Source organism: Atractosteus spatula, chromosome 5 (genome assembly GCF_055471065.1).
Source record: "Atractosteus spatula isolate fAtrSpa1 chromosome 5, fAtrSpa1.hap1, whole genome shotgun sequence".
Lineage (NCBI taxonomy): Eukaryota > Metazoa > Chordata > Actinopteri > Semionotiformes > Lepisosteidae > Atractosteus > Atractosteus spatula.
In genome coordinates, this window is record NC_142710.1 from 34,741,208 (window position 1) to 34,768,598 (window position 27,391).

Genomic DNA, 27,391 nt, shown 5'->3' on the forward strand with positions numbered 1-27,391 from the left:
GCATTTTTCCTCTGGTCTTCAAGTACTCCTGATTTAAAGAGACCTATAAAACCTGCAGGAATGTAGCCCTCCAGGACTGGTCTGGGAACCTGTGATATAGAAGATAAGAGCATGTTGTTAGGAGGCAATAGGCAATTTATGATTAGAGGCCACTTTGTTGCAATCCCTGCTGTGCAGAATGGGAGCCCTGCAGTAGACAATTCTCATTGGCATCATGCTGTGGTCCAGATCTGTTGTAGCATGTTGCAAATCACATTATTTTTTGTGTTAATGTACAGCTAACAGACCTGCAGAACCAGAAGTATTTGTGGTAGTGATATAACGTATACCAATGATATGTCTGTGTACCACAGATACTTGTACATTTTGCTTTGGTATAAAAAAACCTTTATGCATCAGGCTGAAAATGCAGGGCATTTAGAGTGTAGCACTTCAGACACACAGGACTTGTCTACAGTGTTTTAGAAGAAACACACCAAGAAGGCAAAGTTTTTCACTCAAAGAAGAACATAGAATGCAGTTAAGGTTTCATTGTTCTGAGTGTTTTACTATTAAATAGATGGCGCTAAATGTTTTATTACAGAACATAAAGTTCCTTTAAAAGGCAACAAAAAAAGTTAAGATCATTTTACTCCCATTTATATTTCTTTAGGCAGATAATGGTCAAGTCTTCATAAGTCTGGTCAAGTTCAATGAACCACACACCAGTTTTATGGGGAAATACTGTGCAGTAGACAGACAGGAGAGGTTTGCAATAATATCATTAGGAGGCCTACTAAGTAACACTAGTAATGTAGGTGCAGTCATCTTCCTGGTGGCTTGGCTCAGCAGTATAATAAACATGATGAAGAATGGAGTTCTGTTTCTGTTCAGTGAGTGGTTGTGTGCCATTTAATGGAGAAAAGACCTTTAATCATGCTAAATGTACTTGAAACTCTGGTTTTACTAGTAATTTACCCTGCATGCTGTACTGAGTGACAGTGTTTTGTAGGTTGAACAGATCTAGAAACATTTCTCCTGTCTGAGTAAATGGAACATGTTTAGGGAGTGCACTGTCAGAATCAACAGGAAATATCCCGGAGAGCACTTATTCAATTTATTTATTTCCATTTATGAGTTTTGTCATTCCTAACCTGTCAGGTTTGGCACACAAATGATTCATTACTTGTCACGAATCAGAAATCAAGTAATACTGTACACCTTATGAGGAAACTGGTTACCTTCTTTGTAAGAAAAAAATGTTAAGCCAGTACAGTAAACAAGAGTGGTAGAGCATGAGTTCAAGGTGAGACGGAAACAATTTGCATCTGTTAGCTGGTGAGGAACAGTATATTGGATTCCTCAACTTTCTCATATACTCTGCAGTGTTTCTGTTTTCTGTTTCTGTATAAAAAATAACTATCATTATATATTTGTATAGCTATGTAGAAAGCTTTGTGATTAATAATTAATATAATAATGACATTGTGCAGGGGGAGATGGATATCTTGAATTAGACTTTTTTTCACAGAATATTTGAGAATTAAAACTTTCATAAGTCTGCATCTATCTCAGATTCAGTATCAAAAGGATGGGATTTATCTGCTGTTTTTGTTCTTTTAGAAGTTATGAAAAAACAGCTATTTCCTTTATTGAAACTCCATTTTGTTACGAAAAGCACTTCAGGGGATTAAATTAACAGTGCAGTACATTTCTCCTTTAGAAGTGGGTTCTTGTGTGTAGCTCCACGTTTACTTTTTCTACATTGAGGCAATGCTGTGACCCATGTAATGTAACATTCTGCTTACTGTAAACCATAAGGCCTTTGAAGGAATCTTTGTGATGTTCACATCACCCCACTCAGACCTCTGTATGATTGCATTACAGTATCATTATAGCTTACTAAGTTTCCTTCTGGTTTTCTGACAGTTAAGGATATCTTAGTGAGCAAAAAAAATGAGTCTAAAAATGATGCAGTGTATAAAAATGTGAGGCTAGCACAGTGGCTAGCATTGCTGAGTTGCAGCGCTGGGGCCCTGGGTTCAATTCCAGACCCAGGGTTCTGTCTACGTGGAGTCTCTGTATGTTCTCCCTGTGTTTGCGCGGGTTTCCTCCAGGTGCTCCAGTTTCCTCCCGCAGTCCAAAAACATGCTGGTAGTTTGGCTTCTGGGGAAAATGGCTCTTGTGTGAGTGTTTGTGGCTGTACCCACCTGTCTGCCTAGTGATGGACTGGTGTCCTGTCCAGGGTGTAGCCCGCTTTGTTTGGTGGGATATGCCCTGGCGCCGTTGCAACCCTGAAGTGGAAGAAGTGGAATAAGAGTGGATGGATGGGTGGTTAAAAAAGTGAAAAATATTCCATCTTAGAACCATCCATTAAAAAAATGTACTTACCATGTTTAATCTGGGACTGTGGAGGTGAGGAGTTAATATTTTGCCGAAATTCAGCAATAAGTATCCTGTTTTAATTACGTTTATAACTATTTTACTTTTGTCATATCATGTTAATATTTTCTGAAGCATTTATTAAACTGATAAATAAAGAAACATACTTCATGAATCATGCACGCTAGTGATCATTAAGCTGTTTTATTAGCGGAGATTTGAACATGAATCCGAGTTGTCTTGTCTCCAGCAGTCGGTTAGTCCATCTGAGAAATTGAATTTTCTTACAAAATTGAGCAATTATCCTGTAAAGTTCACACCACAGACATGATTTTGTTTAGAAGAATTCATATTTCTTAATCTTTCTGAAGAGCAGATAAGTGTTTAAAATGCAAGTTAAAGTTGCCCAGATTACTGCACAGTGCTTTCACACAGCTGTTAGCAACACGTCTTACGCTCCAGGTTATTTTTCCAATACAGTGGGTCATTAAATGCTGATGTCTGGTTTAATTCCTTCCCTGTGGCTCTCTGAACAAGCTCCTGACTCAAGAAGATTTAATCTTGGTTAGTGGGTTCTTGTTTTATACTTTATATCTATTGCTGATATGCTGCAGAAGAATGAGTAAATGGATTAATTTAAAGGGCTGTGTTCCTATAATGTGCCTGCCCCTTCAAATGCAATGTATCAGCCTACCATTTGGAATGGCCAGGTTAGGAAGATCTGTAGCTTCTGTGTTAAATAAAACTGTATTTTTAAAGGTAATTATCATTAAACACACTGTGGATTCTGTAAAGTTGAGAATTAAAATGAAAAATTCACATATAACAAAATTGTTATCCTCTTTTGTATTTCAGTTGATTTACTACATACGTCTCAGGAATGTGATTTATCAGGTTCGATAACCAAAATTTTATTTAACAGATATCGACACACTTTCAAGCAAGCAATGTACTAGACTTTTTTTAAATCTAATTGTCCAACAAGTATTTTAAACTATATATATACTGTATATGGGCTTTTGTGCCTTCAACAAAGAAATTATTTGGATTAATGTCCTTCATGATTCCTGGCTAAGTGGAAAGAACTGCTGACTTAACTCGGGCTACAAAGAGACAGGTCACATTCCCTGACAGCCAGTCTGTCAGCTTCCTTGCTCCATGTTCTAGGCAGGAGTGAGACAAGCTCTTACTTTACTGAAACTCAGCAGCCTGCAAAATCCATTCTTTTCTCAAACTAATTTGGGGTTTCTATTCCTACAGCTGGAAATGCTTATCCTATGGGAGAGAGAGTGAAAAGCCACAGTCCTTTGCTTTTAAAAGAAAAAAAATCCTAATTGTTATACTGGTGAAACAAATCTCCTGACGCATGCAGAACTTTTTACCCAAATTGAAAACATTAAGCCATGGGAGCTTTTCTGTTCATTGGCAGAAATGCTTCGGGAGGGTATTGCGTGGACACTGGTGAAACAGATATGATTAATGTGATGCATGTCTTTGCACTTGTTTTTGATTGGCTAGATTACAGGCCTTATGTTCACTTATGTTGCAAATTAGTTCCATCCTATACTGACAGCAGTGAAAAGGTCAAGCTCCAGCAGGATTAAGCTATATTTTTAAGTAGCATTCTAAAAATATGAAGAACATATGAAATGATGCCCAGATTCCTGATTGAGCTGTTAGAGACTTAATGATCCAAAAACTGCACTGCCACAATCTTGAATATTCCCAGGGTATATCGAAACAGGTTACTTTGATCTACAGACCTACAATCTTTAATTAAAATGTCATTACTCCATTAAGCAGTCCTATCTGTAACTGCAAGTTTGATTTTCACATAGTTTTCTGTTATTTTCGGAATGTGTTTCAAACAGGCAGTGAGGCTGTGTGTGGCCATCAGCGTGAAACAGGGAGGCCACATCTACCTAATGGATTCCAGTTAGTCCCCCTCCAGTCACTCCTCTAACCAGACTTAGCAACAGATAGAAGAGCACATTCTTGAACCGTGCATCAAGTCAATGATGGTGAAACATTAAAATGGGGGCAGGGTCTCTGGTACATATAACTATATTCAACCTCATAGCCAACTCTTTATCCCATATTACGTACTCTATGTCCTAACACTGGCCTTGCAATGAGGTCATTTACCATATGCTGAAAAAAAATGTTCCTAATTTGGCAAAAGGCTCCAGCTCCCTCCTTAAAGGGGAAAGCCCTGTTTGGTAGATTGATGTTAGTTAATTATTGGATGCCTACTGTCCCTGGGGACTGGCCAGTTCCTGCTCTGCTGGAAGGGGTCCAGGGAGGTGAGGTAAATCAGTGAGTCAGAACCAGGCCTGACGTTCATCCCAGTGAAGTCCATGTACTGAACTCGCAATCTCCCTCGTCACCGCTGTCAAAACAAGGCCCGTGCCAGAGACCCGGCCAAGCTCCCTTTTGGGAAGAGTTGTGATTTCGTAATATCAGGAGGGCGATGCTGTGAACTTGCACACCCTCCGTTAAAAAGGGGATGCCACTTCGGGTAATTTTTTCAGCTGTCTTCTGTGACGTATGCTTTTTGTTCACTCTGTTGGAATAAACGGCAGTGCATCTGACCCAGATGTGTTTCTCATGAGAACTTTTTAGTACAATTTCCCACGAAGGCAATGTTGTTTTGCTTTTTTTAAGCAGCGATCTAAACAGTGCTAAGCGGCTCTGCTAGGAACTGTGATGAATGGGAACTGAGAATCCTCCTAGCTGGCAAGCCAGAACTAATATTGTAGCAGTTCGTTATATACGTGGCAGTGTAGTTGTGAAAGAACAGGTTGGATTTCCTTATCTCAGTAAAATAGAATCATTTTAAAAGGGGGCTCACAGGGTCTTAATGCCTGCTATGATGTCTGGATATTACAGACAGAAGTCTGCATCTATAGATGATATAGATTTCTGTTAATACTCTAAGGACAGATGGTGTAATCTACCCAGACTAACTCTAGATAGGAACATACACTTGTGTATAAATTGGTAAGTTAGGGTTAATGTCTATTTTAAGGCTTCTATTCCAAAATATTACATCTTGTCAGATGTGTTGTGCAATAATGTATTCTTATTCATACTACCCTGCATGTATTTATTTATTTCACTGTATACTGTTTTACAATATTTTTTGTAGGGAATTACTTTATCTAAGTAATATGAATAAGGAAGTAAGATTCTGTTTTCAGAATTTCTTTTCGTTTCTTTAGGCAAGATCAATCCAGTGACATCTTGCAGAGTTCCAAAGATGAATCCGCATCTTAAGGAGATTTTTTTTTTAAATGAGATAGCAGTGGAGTGGTACTGAGCTACTGTAACATTGTTCCATTATTCAGAGTGACAGCAGCAAAGACAGATTGGCTTTTAAAAATTCATGCACCTAATGGAAACCGATGGACAACTCAGATTGGAGCCTTCAACAGAGTGGAGGCTAAAGAGCAGGAGATGTATGTGAACGAGGGCAAAATAAGAGTCCTTTAAGTGTTTAACATGATAAAGCAAATGGGCACTGAGAGGAAGTCCTGGCTGAATCGCCTTTTTTTTTAAAACCCCCCTTCAGGAAAATGTTGCTCGTCAGGCTATATTTCCTGTGCCGTTTTGCAGGAGGGGGAGGGGAGGGTTGGGAGCTGGAAATGACCACAGCGGAATTAGAAGGAGCGTATTTGCGTGTGTGAAGGGGCAGGGCAGTCGAGGCGAGTGCTTGACAAAAGGAGAGTGCCCTCCACCTTTCCTCAGGCTCGCCCTCCTGCTGTCACCTGTGTTTATAGCAAAGTGTTTTTTTCCCAGTTTCCTATCTTTCAGATTGGCCCGAAAGATAGGAAGACCTGACTAAAAGAAAGTGTTTGATGCGGTGCGGTCTAGTCTCTTTGCTGGCAGGATACAAGCTAATTGAATTGGTCCTGGGCTCCGCTGCTGTGAATATGCTCCTTTTGAATAATGCCGGCAAAGGCAATCTGATAGACGACTCTTAAAATAGGAAGGCAACAATTGAGTTGGCAAAATGGGACTTGTTTCGTCATCACTATTGTTTGCAAATATAATTTTATTTCTTTAAATGACCACAATGTTATTGTTTAAACCTATAACTATTTAATAGCATTGTTTCCTAAAATTAAATAAAGCAGGGCCCTGATAGTTCGCTGGGACTTACACTGACTGCCATGTCTGAATATCTGTGGGCCATGTACTTCCTCACTTGAAAGCCTCTGGAAACTAACAGTGAAAGCATTGAGGACCCTCTGGTTATATACGTTTTCTGGGTTACATTACAGATTTTAAATCAGGAAGCTAACTTTATAAACACCCTCTTCATACCACATTGATGCAAACTCTGATACAATCAGACCCCAGATATATAAAGAGCAGGAGGTGTGACACAATGTAGCTGCGGAATGTTTAACTGTATAATTTACATTTTCCTGAACAGCTGTGGGATAATTAAATGTCTGTAACAAAGATAAATTAGTTATTTCAACAACCCCCACTCCCCCACCCCCGTCAGCACTACCAAACATAAGTTAAAACACGAGTGTTAAAACACGATAAGTTAAAACATAACTTCCAAATAGGGGCTGTTCTGCCCTCTTGCAACTGTTTTTTAATGCACACAAAGTGTTTTTTTCTGTTTCATGTTCTTTTTATATCTGTAGTTCCATGAATATAGTATTTTAGGCGGGGTTCAAAGCTTTAAAGACCCACAGACAATACTCTGCCAATTCTCTTGCTAAAGGCTGTTCAGTTTTGCATGCTGGAGAGCCTGTGGACAGACATTCTGCAAATACAGTGTAAGTGAAGCCTTATTTTGTTTGCTTCATATCTTCTTTGCTTTACTGTGAAGTCAGGCTTGATAGCCCTTTGAAATTGAAAGTCTGCGTAATGTTCTAGATTATATTCTATTATTCTATTCCAGTGCATAGAAACAAAAATGGCTTTTTATTTTTGTAGATTTTGATGTAAATGCAGCATAATAATATTGGAATTGGCTCAAAAAGATTCACTTAATCTCTGAGCTACAAAGATCTGTATTCATTGTCTTGATGTTAGTTGTATTGCACTCTGAACTGATTTCTAGTGATTTTTTTTAGTTTGAAAACATGTTCTTAAAAGACTTTTAAGTCTTATAGTAGAGGTAGCTATGGTGTGCCGCAAAATATTTCCAGAGGAAGCCCACTGCTTTAAAAATGTGACACAAAAAAGTATTTTTCCACTTCACTAATTGGTACAGATCCATCCATCTCATCGTGGATCTTATTTTTGCTCCATCTTTTTGGTAATGTTTATGTGTGAATTCATGGCAAAAAAGAAAACAAAAGGAGTGAGAGGTGGTATAATTAGTGTGGGGGAAACAAAAACTGTTCAGATCTGATTTACAGTGTCCTGGGAAAACATTTCGGCATCTTCCTTTTGCCTTACGCTTGTGAACTTAAATCATTGATCTTCTCCACGTTGCCTGCTGGCACTGTAAATTGATACCTCCTGCAGTTAATCATTTTCATCGCTACCAATAATCCAAACAAGAAAGAGCAACATTTAATCACTGAAATAAGCAACAATAAAGAAAGGAAACCGCAGAGAAAAAGCATAAACATTTATTTTAAAAGGAAAACTTGGATGTACCATATACATGTCATAAGGTAGTTAGACTGGTATTTGGCAATTAGATGTACTGTATCTATCTTAACTACTTTTTGGTATTCTTCTTCAATGTGATCAGGTAATTATTAGATGTAGGTAGCTGGAAGACAAACTCATATCTTATTTTGTAGCAATTATCTTTGCATGATTCCATGTGGAGACCTGTTGACGTGCTTTCAATCTCTCTGCTTAGGGTTTTGATTACACCGTGGGGCAGAAAAGCCGAGGAGTATGGCGCAGAGAATCACAATGTCTCCTGTGTGGTGTTGTAACATGCCCACTAGCAGATGGGGCTAATTAGGGGCGTGCCTTGTTTGTCTACAGCAAGAGGTGGCTTTATAATGAGTGTTTGTTTAGGGCATTTGAGGACTGATTGGTAACACATACTTTCCAAAGCATTTACAGTCCCTGGATAAAGGATTGGTACAGTAGTTGTTTCTTTGAAATCTGAAAGTTTTGTGCCTTTCCAATTATAGATTTACAGCTTCTAATTCTAAAACATGAAACAACCCAAGAAGTTTTAGCTGTATTGCCATGTGATAAAATACAGGAAGCAGCACTATACTGCTGTTGACAGGAGAGTACTTTACTGCTGGTACGCAGTGTGACCTTTCCAGATGCTAAGATTTGTTTTAATTTTTTTTTTTCTGATAGAGAACATGCAAGTTCCATTTTGTTCCATTTAGCATATTATATGTGTGCTGTTTAAATGTTTCTTATGGTGGCCCTGTGGCTAAGGATCTGCGCCTGTGGCTGGAAGGTTGCCGGTTCATATCCCATGGCCGGCAGAGGAATCCTACTCCGTTGGGCCCCTGAGCAAGGCCCTTAACCCCAACTGCTCCAGGGGTGCCGTATAAATGGCTGACCTGCGCTCTGACCCCAAGCTTCTCTCCCTGTCTATGTGTCTCATGGAGAGCAAGTTGGGGTATGTGAAAAAAGACAAATTCCTAATACAAGAAATTGTATATGGTCAATAAAGTGTTCTTCTTCTTCTTCTAGTAGTGCTCATTTTTGACGTGCTACTGAAATTTGTCCATTGTAAACCCTAAGGAACAGGACGTGCCTTGGGGAAGTGTTTAAGCGTTACACCAGAGTGAATTCTGATGTTGCATGAAGGCAAGCTATGACACTAGTGCTTTAACTATAAGCACTTTAGCATAAAGCAAAACCTGGAATTCGTTTGTGTGAACACTGAAAAATACTAATGATAATAGACGAAGGAGACAGTTATGCTGATATTCAATGGTTACAGAATGAAATAGCAGGAAATTATGGTTGATATGCACTACTCTTCTAAAGAATGGGGAAAATAAACTTCATGTGCTATTTAGTTTTCTAAATATTACATTAAAGCATTTCATGGCATAGCCTGTACTTGATAAGCTATGTTGAAACTGTATGACATGCTGGATATTTCAAAATGTGGTTTTAAATTAAATTAAGGTAGATGTCTCCTTTCAAACTGAAAATCTTTAGATTGCGAGACTCTAAAAAACATCTTAAGCCTTTTATTTTTGTTTTTGTGGTCTCTTTTGGGGCACAATTTCTGTGTTCATATTCACCCTGATCCGAGAACAGCTGCTTTAAAAGGGTCCTTTTGGATGTGTGAGCTGGGTTATTTATAAACTGGAGGCCCTGTGGGTAGGATGTCACTGTGTGAAGAACTGTGATCAGACACATCTTAAATGAACAGATTCCACTGAATTAGGAACATAAATAGATTCAAAGTTAGTGCTTTAAGATAAGTCCTGTGACTGAACCTTCCATGTATTTTATTTCAAGCTGCAAGTTATTTTATTTTATTCAAGGAGTAGAACATTTGAGACACTTGTTTAATCTGTCTGTACAATAACTGTTGAATCACTGGATTTGTTTCTTTACTTTAATCTTTATTATGTTAAGCTTGTTTGAGATAAGTACATCTTTGTTATTTTTAAAATAAAAAACAAAATCCACCCTTTTCGTATTAAAGTGGACCAGACTTTGACTGAGATGATATTATTATGAATAATAACAGCTGTGCATTCTTGTAGAGTACGTTTACACAGAATGCACAGAACAGAACTGAAAAATGTTTGCTTTATATCCAGTGCCTCTCTTTTAACTTCATCTGTTAAATTTGAGGTTAAATACCTGGCTGAAGTGCCTGTTCATTCTCGCATCTTGTCTCAACAAATATATCAGCTGCATCTAACCTAGTGACCTGGCTGTTATAAAAACACCATTTACCTTCTCTGTTTGCCCTGTTTTCAAAGTCTTGGCAGATGGTGTTATTGTGCAGCACTGATCATCCAGCATTCAGTTTAGAGCTCCACAAAATGACTTTGAGTGTAGAATCTACGGTTTCTACAGTGTGCTGAGGCATGCTGTTAAAGTTCAGCATAAGAAGTGAAGAAAGTTTGTGCTTTATTTACTTTCTGGAGAGATGGTGTGTATGTTGGGGAGCCTCATTCTGCCTTATCCTTCAAGTATGTGTCATAAGACATGTTTTTTTTACCATTCCCTATCCAAATAACAAAAACTACTACTGTGGACTACACCATAGATCAGTGAAAAAAATGCTGAGTGCGGTGCTGGAGAGTAAATGGGTCTGTCTGGCCAACAGCCGCTGGTTGCCCATTGCTGTTGGTGGAATCCCAGGGACTTTTCTGTCAGTGGCAAGCTTTGTGCAGCCTTATCCTTGTCCTTTCTGCAGCAGAAGACCACTGAGAGGCAATCAGAGTTCACAGCATTGTGGGTGGGGGTTCAGGAGGCCAGTGCCTCAAGAGAATAGGAGATGAGAGTCATGAGGTCAAGAGATAGAAGGGTCTTTGCCCCATTCTGCTCCTGTTAAAATAAAGGCACCAGTGAAGCAACTCGATGTGTGTCTGGACTGCTTGTCTATAGTGCTACTATGAGCTCCTATTTACTTGACAGGAGAGAAAACGCTGTCAGTTTGTAGTTTGTTAAACGCCCTGCTGTAAGTGGGTGCTATAAGTAAAGAGCTGTGTGTTATGTTCTATTCTTAGAGTGTCTGTCTCCCTGGTACCTCAGGCAGCTGTAGAAGTGAAACGCCTAAGGAAGAGAACATGGCATCTCAGCATGCCATTCAGGTCAACAGTCTTTTTATAACCCTGGCACTAGAGCTGGCATATAATCTTAGATCGAACAGTGCCAGAATGCCTTTTCCTGCATGCAGCTCTTCAGCTGCTTCAGAAGGTGTGCTAATAAGCAAACTACAATGGCTCTTATCATATCTGTTTGGATTTGGGTTACTGACTTGCATACATATCATTTTCATGTTTTCAACGCCATCTAAACAAAATTATTCTTTTGACGTGCAATAGCTATTGAGCTTTCAACTGAAATTGTGTGTAGTGCGCAAGTTGGCTGGCTTTGAAAAGATTTTTTTTCTCTCCTTTCCAGCCACTGAACCCCTGCCAGTTTTAGGTCCCTCTTTTTTTTAATCAAGAACGGAGACCTTGGCATAGCTGGGACTTGAACCCACAATGCTCTGAACGAGATAAACTGCAGGGCTTTCATTCTGAAATTCACAACCGAGCACTTCATCAGGCTTTTGCAAAAATACATCATCTGCTCAGTTCAAACTATATATAGTTATAACTATTTATGTGTCACTGTACTGTTAAACAGTAACAATGCCAAAAAAAAGGAACTATCCAATAGAACAAAACCCAACAGCCTAGGAAGTATCTGGCTAGAGCAGGGCAGAGGTCCAAGTTGTAGGATATATAAATAAAAATGTACATAAAGATTTAGATTAACAACATTGCACTTCCCAGTTTGATTTCAGCAGACCTCTGAAACTAAGCAGAGCCTTGGCTTATTAGTACTGGTGGAAGAGACATCCAATGGAAATCTGTAGGTGCTGTTGATCACCTAGAAGCTGGCACTCCTCCCCCAAACCGAATGTCTCAGTCAGGTGACTGGGGACACTGCTGTAGGAGGTACCATACTTCAGATGTTAAATAGACGTCTACATTACTCTTTTATTAAAGGCTCCACTGTTTGTAAGAGCAGGATTGTTCAACCTTGTGTCCTGGCTAAATACTACCCCAGGATTGTGCAAACTGACCTACCTAAAGTTACTTTAATCTCAACTGGTGAAGTAATTTTTAATTTCTATACTTGACTTGACTTGTACTGTGCTGCTCCCAGGTGGGTGTGAAGTACTATAGGTCCATGCCTATATGTAAAGCACTTTGGGAATGAAAAGCACTCTATAAATGCATTTCATTATTAAGTTAAACCTTTTAAAATGTAGATACATTTAGAGACAGAATTACAGAGTTGTATAGCCCTCTTTGTGCAGTGCCATTGGATAAGCAATGCCGCTACAAAATTTAATGTTGATAAAGGTTTGATCTCAACAGAAATATGGTAATTCTCCCTTATGTTCCTTCCATCTATATGTGATTTTTCTTACAATTTTCTTTTCCTAGCCTACAGCTTTTCTATGACTTAACATGTGATACACCTGTGGTTTTCTTTTCAAATAAGTTCAATAGTGAGTTCTCATGAGCTCAGAGGGGAACAGAGGCAGCCTGATAAGTCATGTTGCAAATACAAAGGGACATAAATGGAAAATTCAAATAACATAAATAATCCTTCATCAAGACCACAGTAGCAGAAGATTACAATGACACTGGACTGCCCTGTGGAGGTCAGCCAGGAATAGCTGGTCTTTCTCCAATTGAAACAGCCCCTCTGACAATAGGCTTTATCCTGGCAGCACTTTTTGTTTGTAAGTCATTGCTTTGGTGGATTACCTTTTTATTTAAAATAACATATCTGTGACCTACGGTACAGAGTGGAACTGGTGGTTATGGGCTTGAAAGTGTGATCTCTAATTAAACAAATGGGCAGATCCATTTAGTCAGTGGAAACTTTATTTTCTCTTTAGATGAAGAAGGAGTGCGTTTACTTAAAAAAAGGAGGTTAAAAGCTAGAGGGAGCATAACTGTTGACCACTTCTGTAACAACTCTGTCTCATTTTCCTTGGGAGCCAGGGTGGTCTACCACTATAAACATATTTTTAAATAAACAAGCGATAAAAGTTATACTGTGTGGGACTGACATACGCTTGGCCCTGACTTCAGTGTCTTTTGGCTCCTGGTTTCAGATACCTACTTCTTAAAACAATTCCATTATGAGGCTTTTCAGATGTGCCTGCATTTTTTTTATGGCACAGAATAAACTTGGAAAATGGATAAGTGCACTTTCAGGAATTTTGCAATGTATTTCTGCTTCTGGAACTTTGGTGTATTTTTTTAGCATTTGGAAACATTATCTGTAAATAATCTAACGTGCCGTTAGTACAGATTATACAGATGGTAAGAGCAATGGCTCACAGATCATGGGTTCTGAATTTCGGGAATACAATCTGGTGATTTGGAGGGCACAAAGAGGAAGCAGGAAATGTGAAACAACTCGCCAAGCTTGGTCTGGGTTTTGGGGGCTGAACAGTCTTTTCCTTTTCCTTTGGTGTTTTGTTTTATATAAGTAACAGCAACACATTTCCATCATTGTTTTGAGCTTTGAAAGTTTGAAAGTGTCTAAACTGAATAAAAATATTAAATGAGGACTTGAAGTATTTTAAGTGCATCTTTTGTGTTGATATTTATTCTTTCTAAAAGTATACTAAAGTCATGAGGAAAAATCATTTTTGGGTGTTTCTGTGCTAAAATTTGTTTACTCTCTTGATCATTCAACAAATGAATGTCCATAAGCCATGTGTAGAGAAATGTGTTATGAAGAAAATTGATTTTTGAAATTAATTTAATGTTTCTGTGTCATTCTAGTTAGTTAATTAATTGTGTGCATCATTGTGATTAGGAACAAGTAAAGGTTTATTCTGTGCTGAAAAGAGAAGAGAAGAAACACAACATTTCAGCTATGGAGCCTTCTTTGGGTGTCAATCATTGTGATTAGTTGATTTTTTTCCATTTTGAAAATCAAGGATTAAACACCCAAAAAATGGATCAAACAGCCCAGCTTTTTGTTTTTTAAAAAAAGCCTTTGTCTCATTACCATTTTGGGTGCTGGACAAAGCGTGCAGAGTAATACATTAATTGTTGTGTACAACAGCTCAATCAATTAGGAGGTCTAAATGTCAGTGTCTAGGTGTTGCAGAAGTGGTTGTAGTGATTGATGGCAACCTAATAGCATGGTGCTGCATTGACCAAGTCTCTACTTTCTACCTTTCCTCTTGGGTAAACCTGACTAAGCAACATTGCAGAAGTGCAGCACGTATCCACAAGATGGTTGTGTTCTGAAAGACTTTATTGGGACAGTTATGCCATGTGGAAGGCCTTCTTGCCAGACCTGACCCCCATTAAACCATTGTGAGATGTTTGGAAACTAGGACTCAGAGTCTGAGAACAAGCACGAGCTTGTCCAGGCTCTGCAGGAGAAATGTGGCAAATGTCCGCAAGAGGGCCTTGGCAGCTTGGTGCAATCCTGGTATGGCAGATGTACAGTTTGTATTGCTTCCAGCAGTGGCCACACAAGCTTCTTGCTGGCGGCTTTTACGGTAGACATCGAGGTCGGGTCATGAGACCTGTTGATGACAAAATGTTCATGAACCCAATGAATTTCCCTAAACTACGTTTGTTCAGTAAAAATTCAGAGCACATGCTACATGCTTCCTTTTAAGTTAAGCACTGTGACTGGTAGATTGGGATTATTTGGCAAGGGCACCTCATGACACACAGGCCACCACAGCTTCCTGGGTGCCTATAGGCATGTGGTGATGTTGGTGAAGGCCGTTGCTGACCTCCAAGCTGTGCTGAACCTATGTTTCCTGTGATGGGTTAAAAGATCTCGAACATGGGCAGGTCTGAAGAGTCTGCCTACACTTTCACATTCTCTCCTGTGTGTGTTTGCAGTGCTCATATCCATGAGCTAGGACAGGAAAAACACAGATGGTCATGTGCATATGAAAAACAGAGTTAATATAAAAAAATAGTAGAATATGGTGGTTTATGGTCATATTCCTCCAGTGCATATACTTCCTGCCTGCAGTACTGAACTTTCCCACATAATAAGGAGTCATGTCTTTAGAAGCTTCAAGCTGTTAAGAAAAAAGAAGGCTCATTGGCATTTCACTACTGAAAACAAGTCTCAGAAAAGTCCTGTGTGAGTGTTTGTGTGCAGATGTTCTGTTGAAACCTATGACTCAAGCTCCCGCTCACTTCGAGCTGAAGCAGTGGCTTGTGTGTTTGCGCGTCACGTAGGAGAATCGGCAGCCAGCATGTCAGATGGGATTGATTTAAACCTGGAATACTGCCAGTCTGCACTGTTTCTTACAGTTGTTCTCAGTTGTTTCTGTGATTGTTAACTAAAATGGGAAATTAAGTTTTGATGTACAGACTAATAATAATGGTCACTCAGTCAGACACTGTCAAATTCTGCTTTTTATGTGTATGGTTAAACCTCCTGCACTGATCCATGACTATTACTAAACATTTAATGTGTTTCTTTTACCATGCATTGGGTTTCTCTGTCCCCGGGATACAGGCTTTTTGATTTGTGCTCTATACTGAGGGAGATAACTACTCTGACGGCAGGCGGAGCGACGCGCCGGTTGGAGTATTCTCGGTTGCATTTAATGGCAGCGTCAGCTCAAAGATTTTGTTCAAACCACCAAATCCTGCTGATGCGGGATTAACGCTAGGATGAGAGAGACTGAGGGAGATAACTGACATCAAAATGTTAATTTCACTTACCGTGCTAATGCCAAGCGATGAGGCAACAGAAAACACACAGCTGCGACAGGAAAAGAAACAATGCAGTCATGTGTCAGGATACCAAGGTTTGCATGGCCATGTAATAGGAAGTGAGCTGAAAATATGCCTTACAAAATTATCTTGAGAAAATAAGATTGATGAAAGGTTAATGTGAGTAAATGTTAACCCCATGATGGTATAATCCTTTTATGAATGGAATATCAAATGACTATATGACTTATAAAAGTAAAACCTATGGCCCTGGATGTAAGGCATTGACAAAAAAACTCAGCTGTGTTCCCATGGTTGTCTGTGGATGATACATTCCAAATTCTGACATACAAAATTCTTACAGTTATTACAAACATCTACACTAAAATGGCAGTGATTTATAATATAGTGCTCTATCATTCCTCCATTCATTAGCCCAAAAGCAAGTTTGAGGCAGGAAAAGGAAGTTAGTCAAGACTCATAAGTCTAATGGCCTTGACTTGCACCCACCTGTCCTATCAGAACTGTCAACATCCTCTACTTTATGGGTGCTCTTCCTGTTGTGAAGGTGGCAGCACTTTAACAACATAATCGTTCATTAATTGCAAGATATCAACCCAACAGAGATCTTGATGCACTTATTTTTAATGATGGAAGAATTTTCATATTGTACCATTCTGTTATCAGTCTGTGGGCCAAAATGCAGCTCAATAAACATGGTTGTTTATCTTCATTGCCATACTTCTGGATGCTTTGATGACGATTTTATGACTTCTTTCTACAATTTCCCATTTGGCAAGATTTTGGAATATCTTGTCCTAGCTAGTTTTAAGATTCTATTCTTCCCCATTCAATAAGATGTGATCTGCCAGTCACAACTATAACAACTTCCATCCCTTCAAAACGGTCACCTTAGTAGCTGAAAAAAAATCTTAAACAGGTGTGTTTAACTGATGGAAGTTGGTACAGGCATATAGTGGATTACGCCTTATTGAATGAGGGAATAGTCTTAAAATTATTTGAACAATGTTGACAAGATATGAACTCAATTCTGTTTTTAGGCACATGTGTGTTGTAAAAACTTGCAAAATCTTCTGAATGCCTGCCTTTAGGTCCCAGACACCTTTCAGCTTATGTTTGACAAGGAGATCTGTAGTGACCGTCTGTGTCCCTATCATTCCCTAGGTATCAGTTTCAAGGTGATGGACAGAGTCTCACAAAACGTCTGTCCCCCCAATCTGTCCAGATGATCGGTTATTGTATCTTCACTAATGTTAGTGCTCATATTTCAGTCAGTGGATAAGTTTTTGGGAAGGTCCAACTTTCTAACAGTATTGTGTTTGTAAAAATAACGTGGCCAAGGTGATAGTGTAGCATTTTCCAGATGGCTTTTAGGAATGTACCAGGCTTTGATCTCCATTATAATACCCCCACCCCAACAAAAAAGCTGCAAAGAAGACAAAGGGAGGGGATTTTAGACTGGTGAAATCAGATGATCAAATAATTAAATATCGACTTTACTCAAATTAGTTACTGGTGTCTGAAACCTGATCTTTTTAAATTGGAATATCCTTCAGTAGAAGGATTCAGACCTATTATAAAGTTTTAAACTTTTTCAGTACAGGAAAAACATATGATCAAAGTAAGTTGGATAATATCCTTATTTATTGTGTTCAACTACAGTCTCTAGGGAGAAGGAATTTAACAAGTGAATGAATATATATAGAGTATTTTTTTTGCTGTCACATGATGCTGTTGTTATAATTTAAAAATATTCCCTGAAAATCTGTACACTTAAATGGTCTATCCAATCCTGTAGTATTTTGAATGCAATTTTATTACCATAAGATTTTATTTTTCATTTTCTTTATTTCATCATTTGATGTCAAATCTATTTGCAGTTACTTTATCATAAAATCTGTCTTTATAGGAGGATTTGGGAATAAAAACATTATATTTTTTTTCTACTGTATTGTAGAGTTTTTTTTTTATAATGCCACTTCTGTATTTTGCCAATCAAAACTGTCAACATTCCCATTCCTGGGAAGGAAAAATCCTGTCCCACTTAACTCAACCTGATGTCTTCTGGAGATCTTTTGTGTAATAGCTGTGAAGCTTCCTTTAGCTCTTTTAATTCTTGACATTGCAAATTTACCTCTGAAATTTGTCCAAGTAACAGAACAATACTCGGAGCAGGTCATTTGGAGGTGAATCCCGTCAAATGGTGTGTACTCTCATGACTTCTGTTAGAAATCAGTTGGTTGAGTTAATCTGTCAGTTGGTTCTGTGAGATTTTTGAGTACACCTTGTGTGATTATGGCTGTAGAAACATGAGGTGTTACTTGAACATTTTCTTTTTTTATTTCAGTCACAGGAACTGCTTTAAATGGCTAACTGTGATGTTTTTTGTCTCTTTTCTCTGGCAGGTGTACCTCATCAATGTCACATACTCCGATTCCACCTCCCAGATAATCTACAGGAGATACAGTAAATTCTTCGACCTGCAGGTAAAGAAAAACATTGGCAGCATTTCAGAATCCCGCAAACAGTTCAGATCTACAGTTCTCCCACAACACAGCACGTGTCTGCTCTTTATAGAACTGTACATGCTCAGCCTTTGTTCCACAACTTATCAGCTGGCAAAATTGAAATTCTCATCGGCAAATCTACAAAATCCATCTATTTCTTGGTCTTTGAAATTTGAGTAAATATGGTATCGTTTTCCCTTGTCAAAACCAATCATCTTTATATTTTTCTTTTCTCAGTTGTGCATTTTTTTTGCAGGAATAATGGCAGGCAGAATGGCAGAATCTTCACTGGACTTACCTATAAATCAGTTTCATGTGGGTTCTGAATTGGGTATCAGATATAATGGAATCACAGTAACTGCTTTCAGATATTGACCACTTTGTGTCAGTTGTCTCTTTCAAAATGTTTCCTGATCATTTTTTGTGTTGGGAGGGAGTCTGAAGTATAAACATTTTTTTTTTCTTTTTGGTGGGAATTAGTGTGCAGGTATGGGTTAGCGTGTGTTTAGGGTCTCCTGGTGTTTCTGGTAAACGTGAACAGCCTGCAGAGGAGAAGTGAATATCAATGGGGTCAGTGTGCTCCACAGGAAATGATGTTTCAATCACGGAAGGCCGATTCTGAAAGGTCCCATTGAGAATCTGAGGGGCCTGACTGGAATGGAAAAGCCCCACTTGTTCACTTACTACTCCTAGAGAGGTATAAGGCAAGGTGAAAATAATCAAACATAAGAAACCATCATCTTATATGTGTCCTTATTTCATTTTGTCTCCTAGCTTGGCAAAGGTCTTGCTATACTGCTATACAATTACTGCTTATACAACCTTGCTTTTTGGTTCTTTCTTATTTCAGTGGTGTCTTGTGTGGTTGTCCTATTTTGTCTTGAGTTTAAAGCTTGCTAGTTCTACTAGATTAGTTGTTATTGTTGTTACTAGCTTGATGGCTTATCTGTGTTAAGGTTAAGAACATGTTTCAAAAGTAGTTTACTATACCTGGTCTTGCCCCTTCTTTAAACAAAATGCCATGTCATATCTCTGATGAATTTTAAAAGTTTAAAAACTGTAATTATAAGCCTCTGAGTCGGTTAATGGCACTGAATATCAATGTTAATTAAACCAGGTTTTTAAAGTACCCAAGACTAGTGATTGCAGATAGGTATTTCTCCACCATTATGGAGTTTAGTGCTTTTAGCCTTTAATGAGTGGAGTCCGTCTAGTCCGCCTAGTCCAAACCCCGGCGCGACCAACCACGCATCAAATGGTGGAAATTACCAGAACATCGAGCTGTCGTGAAGGCGACACTAGGACCATTGGTGCCCAATCCAAGATCAACAGTCGGCAAAGATTGGAACGACCTGGCTGAACGCGTCAAGACATGCGCCGCTTCAAGACAAACCGGCGCTTTATTGACAAATAGACCTGGTGGTGGAACGACAATGTGCAGCAGGCAACCAAGGCAAAAAAGGACGCCTACAAGACCTGGCGGCAGACAAAATGCCCAGAAGATCTTGTACGATACCGCGCACTGAAATCCACCGCAAAGCGAACCGTGGCGACTGCAAAGGCGGCACACTACCAGGACCTTTATGATCAACTGGACACGCCTGGTGGGGCAAACAAGATCTACCAACTCGCCCGGGCACGCGACCGCGCCACACAAGACCTAGGACACGTTATCAACATCAAAGATGAAAATGGACAGATGCTGCAGAAGCCAAAAGACATCCTCCGGCACTGGAAGGACTACTTTGAGAAAATATGCAATGAGGAATTTCCGCATCCTCCACTACCAGGAGCCGATACCATCTCCGGCCCAGTACCCACCATCACAATCGCAGAAGTAACCACCGCCGTCAACAAGATGAAAAGTGGCAAAGCAACTGGCCCAGACGACATCCCAGCCGAAGTATGGAAGCTCCTTGGAACACAAGGAGCAGCATGGCTCGCGGACCTCTTCAATAAGATCACTGAGGAAAAGGCACCCCCGGAAACGTGGCAAACCAGCATCACAGTGCCAATTTGCAAAGGCAAAGGCGACGTTAATGACTGCTCCAATTACAGGCCGATCTGGCTGCTGTGCCATACAATGAAGATTTTCGAGTGTGTGCTGGACGCACGACTAAGAACCATCGTCGATATCTCGCCAAACCAATGCGGCTTTGTGAAAAACTGTGGAATAACAGACGCCATACACGCAGCCCGCCTACTGATGGAAAGGCACCACGAGAAGAGGAAAACGATCCACATGGCATTTCTCGACCTGGAAAAGGCATTCGACAGGGTACCGCATGATCTCATCTGGCTGGCGCTGTGACAGCACCACGTTCCCGAAGCCTATGTCAGCTGGACAAAGCTCCTGTACCAAAAGGCCACTAGCTCAGTACGTTGCGCAGCTGGAACCTCAGACACCTTCCCGATCAATGTTGGCGTCCACCAAGGCTCAGCCTTGTCTCCTCTGCTATTCATACTTTGCATGGATACAGTGACCAAAGATATCCAAACGAGGCATCCATGGACGATATTGTATGCTGATGATGTTATGATAGCAAGTGAAACGTGACACGGCCTCGAACAACAAGTACAGGAGTGGAAGACGCGCCTTGAACGATTCGGGATGAAATTGAACATCAAGAAGACGGAGTACCTGGAATGCGGTGATCAAACCGATGGCACAATCGCAGCTGGTGGGGTCCAACTGAACAAAGTGACACAGTTCAAGTACCTAGGCTCATGTGTCAACTTCGACTGTACTACCCTCCAAGACGCCAAGACGCGAGTCGGCGCCGCTAGGATGAAATGGCAGCAGGTCCTTGGAGTACTATGTGACAAGAAGATCCCTTTACGCCTAAAATCCAAAGTCTACCGCTCAGTGGTCAGATCAGTGGCCCTATACGGAACTGAATGCTGGCCAACGACAAAGAAACATGAACAGGCACTCCATACAATGGAAATGAAGATGCTGCGATGGACCCTCGGCTTGACAAGACTAGACCATGTCATGAATGAAGGGGTGCAAAAAACACTCAGAGTCGCCCCAGTCACTGAGAAAATGAGAGAATCGTGCCTGCGATGGTATGGACACGTGCTCCGCAGCAATGACACATCAATGGCAAAGACCGCCCTCAAATTGAATGTGGAAGGCCGCCGGCCCCGTGGACGACCATTTACGCGCTGGCTGGATCGGCTGAAAGACGACATACGCCTCGTAAAAGTCACCTGCCGAGATGCTGCAGACCGTTCGAAGTGGAAAAATCAGTGCAAACAAGCAGACCCCACATAAGTGGGAAAATGCGAAGAAGAAGAAGAGCCTTTAATGAGTGGAGGTTGGATTTCCATCCCATGTTCCCTTTATCCATTAAGGAGAAGAGGAATTGTACTGTAGGTACTTAATGAGGCATTCAGGGTTGTTTTATGGCTGTGTGGAGGCATTTGCAGGAAACATCCTTTTTCCATTTCCATTTCCATTCCATTTTATTTGATGGAACTGGAGCAGCACTTTTGTAAACGCGTTGTAGTGCAAAGAGTCCCTGCTGGTGGCTGAGTCACTCCTTTGTAAGAAATAGAAGTTGCAACACTGTCTCATTTCATTGCAGTCCCTGTTATTAGCTAGATTCATTGAGCTGTGGGGAAAACATGCCCAAGTTTAATATGTGCCTGCACACGACCAAGATTTATAATTCAGGATATCCCGGCTCGTGTGTCATTTGCACTGAACCAGAGATTAGGGGTTGTGACAAAAATATCCCTGGTCAAACATGATTTGTTTCTTCAAAAGTTCAAAGGAATTGTCAAAGAAACAGGTTAATTTGAAGGCAGTACCCATGATTCCAAAGTGTAATTGAACTGGTGATGTGCATTATTTATTAATATATTAACACAGATTCGTAAGTAGTGTATATGTGTATTTTTTCTTGTAGAGTTATAACTTTAAAAAAATCTTTAACTTTTTGCCTTAGAACTTTTCTCTTAAAAATGTCTGGATGGGGCTTTTTAAATGCTTATACGGACCCGTAGGACTGTACTTGATTTAATCTCCCCTAATTAATTTGTTTAAATAACACCATTTCAATCCAAATTAGAAAGAGGACCATTAATTGTTTAAGTACCGGAAATGATAAACCTCAGCATTCTTCGTATGCTTCTAATTATATTCATCGAGCACTTTGGTAGATAACTTTTCACTTGGAGAATCATTTTGCAGTAGGTCTGTAATCATTTGCCATTATATTTCCAGATTAATAATTTACTTGTTACCAACAAAATCCTTCTGATGCTTTGTGTAACTGAAAATGAGTGAGCACATACAGGAAATAACCATAGTCCCCACAAACCAGTATAATCATAGTGCAAGGAATTTGTGATCTGCGAGTAACAGAGGTTTTGTATTGTACCGTGGAAGACCTAAGTCTTGGTTTCCATCGTAGCAGAACTAACTGGGTGGGTCAAGCATGATTTGCGATACTCCTAAGTTTTAGGATTCAACACCTGCGTTTTGGCCACAAGACATTTGTTGTGAAAATATGTGCATTTGGAGAAATGGATTGAAGAAAAGCTACCTTTTGGGAGAAGCTTTGTTAAGGTTCTGTTCTTTTTTATGTGGTTTTAATTGAGTCGGTATGGAAAAACTGGAAAAGATCTAATAACGTTAATCACACTTCATAAGATTCATAAGAGAATATCACGGCACTCCATTTAACATCCTTTTTTATTTTTAAAAAAGACAAGGAGTAAGCTTCTGACATATTACATTATTATTTCAAGAAAGGGAGATTAAGCCCTTTAAGTCTGTAATTATTTCCCCCCCCCTTTTTTAGACCATGCGTGTTAAATTTATTCTGGAAGAAAACATTTTTTCAAAAACATGCTAATGGTGGACTACTTTTTTGTAGAAATAACTGGTTTAGGACTGTTTCTTGCCCTTTCTCCAACCCCCAATCCAGTGAAGATCTTTGCTCGGGGTTGTTGTAGGTTGAAATTAACTCCCCCTCCCCCTGCACCTCCCCCCACCTCACACCTCACCCCTGACAAGTGTTTTGATTGAGGCTTCTGGAAATCCCTTCTCCTGAACAAAGCAGATTAATACCATCTCTGGTGTGCTCAATCAAGCAAGCCCCTGGATTCAGAAAGTAGAAAGAGAGCTTAATTGTAAAATTAAGCTGCTCCAGTTGCGGTATAGGAAAAGTGCACTGGAGTGCATGTAGGTTGCTGATGTTGAGGGGGGGGGGGGAACCTTGTCTCTCTATTTTTGTTTGAGAGCTTTAATAATACATCAACCTCCTTTTTAAATATCCCATAAATGGGTTCTGTGCCGAGGAAGACAGTGAAGAATGTGTTGTGGATATATTTGTGCCATTTGACCTCTTTTAAATTGAATTCATCGAAACATTGTGTTTTCTGCTGCAAAATTTTAAAAGGTATTTATTTTATTCTTTCTTCTGAAGATCTCAAAATATATAGAATTTGTCATTCTATTTTTAAGGCTGACGGTGCCGTCAAAAGTGTTTAATCCTCCACATAGTCAATTACAAGGATGAATGGTCTGTCATTTGATAATGCCTAGTCTTCTAACACAGGAAATTCTTAGATCACCAGCCTATTGCCAGGTAACTGAGAAAACACCAATGAGTTGGAACATTTGGCCACAGGCCTAGATACAAAGATACCGATCCTTAATTATAGATTCACATTTTTTAAGGAGTTTTTCTGGAATCTATGATTCTAGTCACCAGGAGAGGAACAAAATATACATTTTTAAAGCACCGTGGGTAAAAACCTAAAGTGGTAAAGGAATGACTCAAGTTTATATGGTGTCCAAGCCTATATGACTCTCATTGACATCATAGTAGCTGTTACAGTTTTTTTCTCATTTGTTCTGGCTCTTTTTAAAGTCAATAAGAAATGTTTCAGAGTAAGACCTGAGTAAACTTTTGGATTCAGAGCTGCATCACCAAGCAAGTTGCGTAGGAACATGCAGAGGTTGATTGCTTGCCAGAAAGTAAAAATTAAGAAAAAATACACTTTTGCTGTGTCACACCTGAAGGAAATTTTGCATACGAAATCTTTCAGCGTGGGATTAACCTCAACTTGTTCCTAAATAGCTATTTTCTCATATGTTAAAATGCATTTTTTTATGTGGACTTTTGTTAGGTAGTAGTAATCTGATTTATTGCTTGTTGTTGATGTTAGAAATCAAGTGACACACCCGGATATTTTAGTGCAGATAACACATATTGTTAGATGTTGAAATGCTCTGTTTATCTCTTTGGTGTTGACATGACAGCTGTTGTGATGAGTTGAGTTAATTTTAAATCATCAATTCCAGAAAATGAGGGTATGTGAAGTAAAACGACTCTCATTTGCTTGCTATTAGGTAAGTGATTAAACATCTTATTCAGTTATAACAACATAGCTAGGTAGCTAGTTTCATACTCCCACAACCCTTTGTATTAGGTGCCTCCTGTTTTCCTTTATAAATTAACTTTGTCATAGTTTCCACATATAATTTATGTTTTAGTGTGATTTTGAAGAATTTAATTGCTTGACTATATCAAGATTTTGAATACTTATATTAGGTCTCCTCGTAATCTTATCTTTTCTAGAGCTGGATATTCCTTTGAACTCTGGAATGCATCTGGTTGATCTTCTGTACACTGATTCCAGAGCAGAAAGTAATATCTTTTTGGTAATATGTTGACCACAATTGTATACAATACTCTAGTGTTACGATTGCATTGTACAACTTTAACTTAACATTCTTTCATTTAAAGTCTATATATTCCAACATTTTGTTTTTCTACTCTCTCCAAGATTAAAACGTCATTATCTACATAGAAAACTTTTTTTTCTACATGGCCTCTTTAGGCTCTTCATTTCTCATTATATATTTATAGTGTTTCTGCCTCCTGAATGTAACACCCTGCAATTGTCCACATTAAATGTCATCTGCCAAATTTTTGACTACTCTTTTCTTATCATTGTAAGATGTTATTTCTATTTCATAATCTAAATGTTGCTCATTATTATCTGTAATACACTTAGCTTCATCCTTTTTGGGGGTATTGTAATGGTTTCAGAGACATTTACTTAGCACAATGTCTAATTAAAAACAGATGTTCACCCCACTTGCATGCAGTAGGTAAATTTACCTTTTTCCTTTTTTTCTGATGTATTCCTGTTGCAATTATTTTCACAACAGGTTTAGTGGCATCCAGACAAGATTTAGTTCCATCCATCGGAACTCCAAAGAGGAAAAAAAGGAATTGGTGTGTAGACTGGCCCATATTCAGTGTCATTAAAGTGTCACAGAGTTTGTATTGGTCCTCAGATGTGACCAATTTATGTGCTGGCTGAGAATGTTGTGGTCTCTAGGGGAACTGTTAAATCTTTAATTAAATTCCTTTAAGATGTGCTTTCCAAAAAGGAGTTGTATGAAATTGAAGTTTCCTATTTCCTTTATTTACTTAACCCCATCTTAAAGGTTTTCCTGATATATAAACGCTTGTTTCTGAAGAAATAATTTTAATAGAAAACAAAAGGAAGAGAAAAGAAAAACTGAATTAGTTTTTCTTCAAAAGCAGGTAAAACGTGCTTCATTTTCCTTTGGATGTCTGGGTACTATGGCTATTGTCTCTTTCAGAAGTCTTGATACCTGGCAAACAATACTAAGTTTTTTTTTAATAATAAAGTGCTGAAGAGTAAGTTATATGATTTAGATGTTTTGTAAGAAAGACAACAGTGTTTATTTTCTTCAGAGTTAACAATATCATATGGCTGCTGACCAAATCTGAAAGTAGCACAAATCATGGAAATACACATAATGCTGATGGCAGTGATTTATTATGACCATTTCTCATTGAGGTCGAAACTATAAATGTTTCTAAGTTTCTTGATGGAATGAAAGGCAGTATTAGACATCTTGCTTTGAACTTGTGTAATTGTTATCTATAAGTGAAGCCCTTTTTCTCATGGAGTGGACTATCGACTGGTACAACAAGAGGTGAAGGGAGAACTGAGCTGAGCTTTCCAAGTGTGAGGAAGAACAAAAAATCTTCCAACTAAATACTGTTACTGTCAAAGCACTGGAAATATACACGTGCTCAATCAAAGAGTATATAACTGTAAGCTCTGGCAAACTAGTTTCCGTTAGAGAATGATAGACACTTGAATCAGCAGCAGTTTCAATCCAAAAAGTTCTGAAGCAACTTGACAAGTATCATGGACATTCTGACTAATTTCCTTCAGTTTCTTACTCACTTTTTGTACACTTGGAAATTAAGACAGTCAGGCCACATGTTAGTTAGTTTGGAATCTTCAGCCTAAAGTAATACTTCTCTCCAAATTTGCTGCAGTTTAACATTTTCCACACAAAGACATCTGTGAAGTCAACATCAGGCTATATTGATTTAAATAAATGTGTGAGTTCTGTGTGGTTAGTTTATACTTTAACTGACTCACTGTTTCAGATTTCTACCTCAGCCCTGTTTGTTATTCTCTTTATATTTTCAAATAATGTATCTTAGCTATTTCATCTTCTATTGATGTATTAATCAAGCATATATTAAGGCTGAGCTGTTTAATTCCTTTTCTGAAAGCAAACTGAAGGTGGAAGGCGTTACAGCCCTGCGCAACCTTGGTCACAGACAAGATAAAATAAACAGCACACTGTTCAATATTTGCCTTTTTTTGGAAAGGTACAATGGATCTGTCTGCCTTGAAAGCAGCAGACTCAAACCTGGGTACTTTTTATATTGTGTTATGAACTGCATATCTAATATGAAAGTTTAGGTCTTTTTTCATTCTGCAATGTAAAGACAGGAGTGTCTCAATTTAAATGTGATGCTCTTGTAATTGACGTGTTGACAGAATAACAGCAATGTTAAATTTGGTCCATGTGTTTATTGTTGTCTGGAAGATCCGTGTGTCTTAAAAGAACCGTGATAATTAAAGGCAGAACATTACGAAGGTTACAAACAAGAGAAGGCTGTTCTGTCCATTTAGCTCATTTAAATCCTAATTGCTAATTTATCAGGGGATGTCATCCTGTAATTTCTTGAAAGAAGCCAGTGTCGGGTACCAGCTTCAATAACATGACTAGATAGGTTGTTCCAGATTCCCTTAAACTATTGTCTAAAGAACATCCTC

The 27,391-nt window shown here is 39.0% G+C and overlaps 1 protein-coding gene across 5 annotated transcripts in view; it reads left to right on the forward strand.

Moving 5' to 3' along the window:
• sh3pxd2aa (SH3 and PX domains 2Aa) overlaps nucleotides 1–27,391 on the forward strand; it is a 142,321-nt gene that overhangs the window by 2,056 nt on the left and 112,874 nt on the right. For 4 of the 5 annotated variants that reach the window (XM_088917581.1, XM_088917583.1, XM_088917582.1 and 1 more), the window contains exon 2: nucleotides 18,152–18,232. In XM_088917581.1, the coding sequence (XP_088773707.1) occupies nucleotides 18,152–18,232 (81 nt within the window). Of the gene's footprint in view, nucleotides 1–18,151; nucleotides 18,233–18,509; nucleotides 18,569–27,391 lie in introns of all 5 variants that reach the window. The other variant, XM_088917584.1, reaches the window with a different exon arrangement.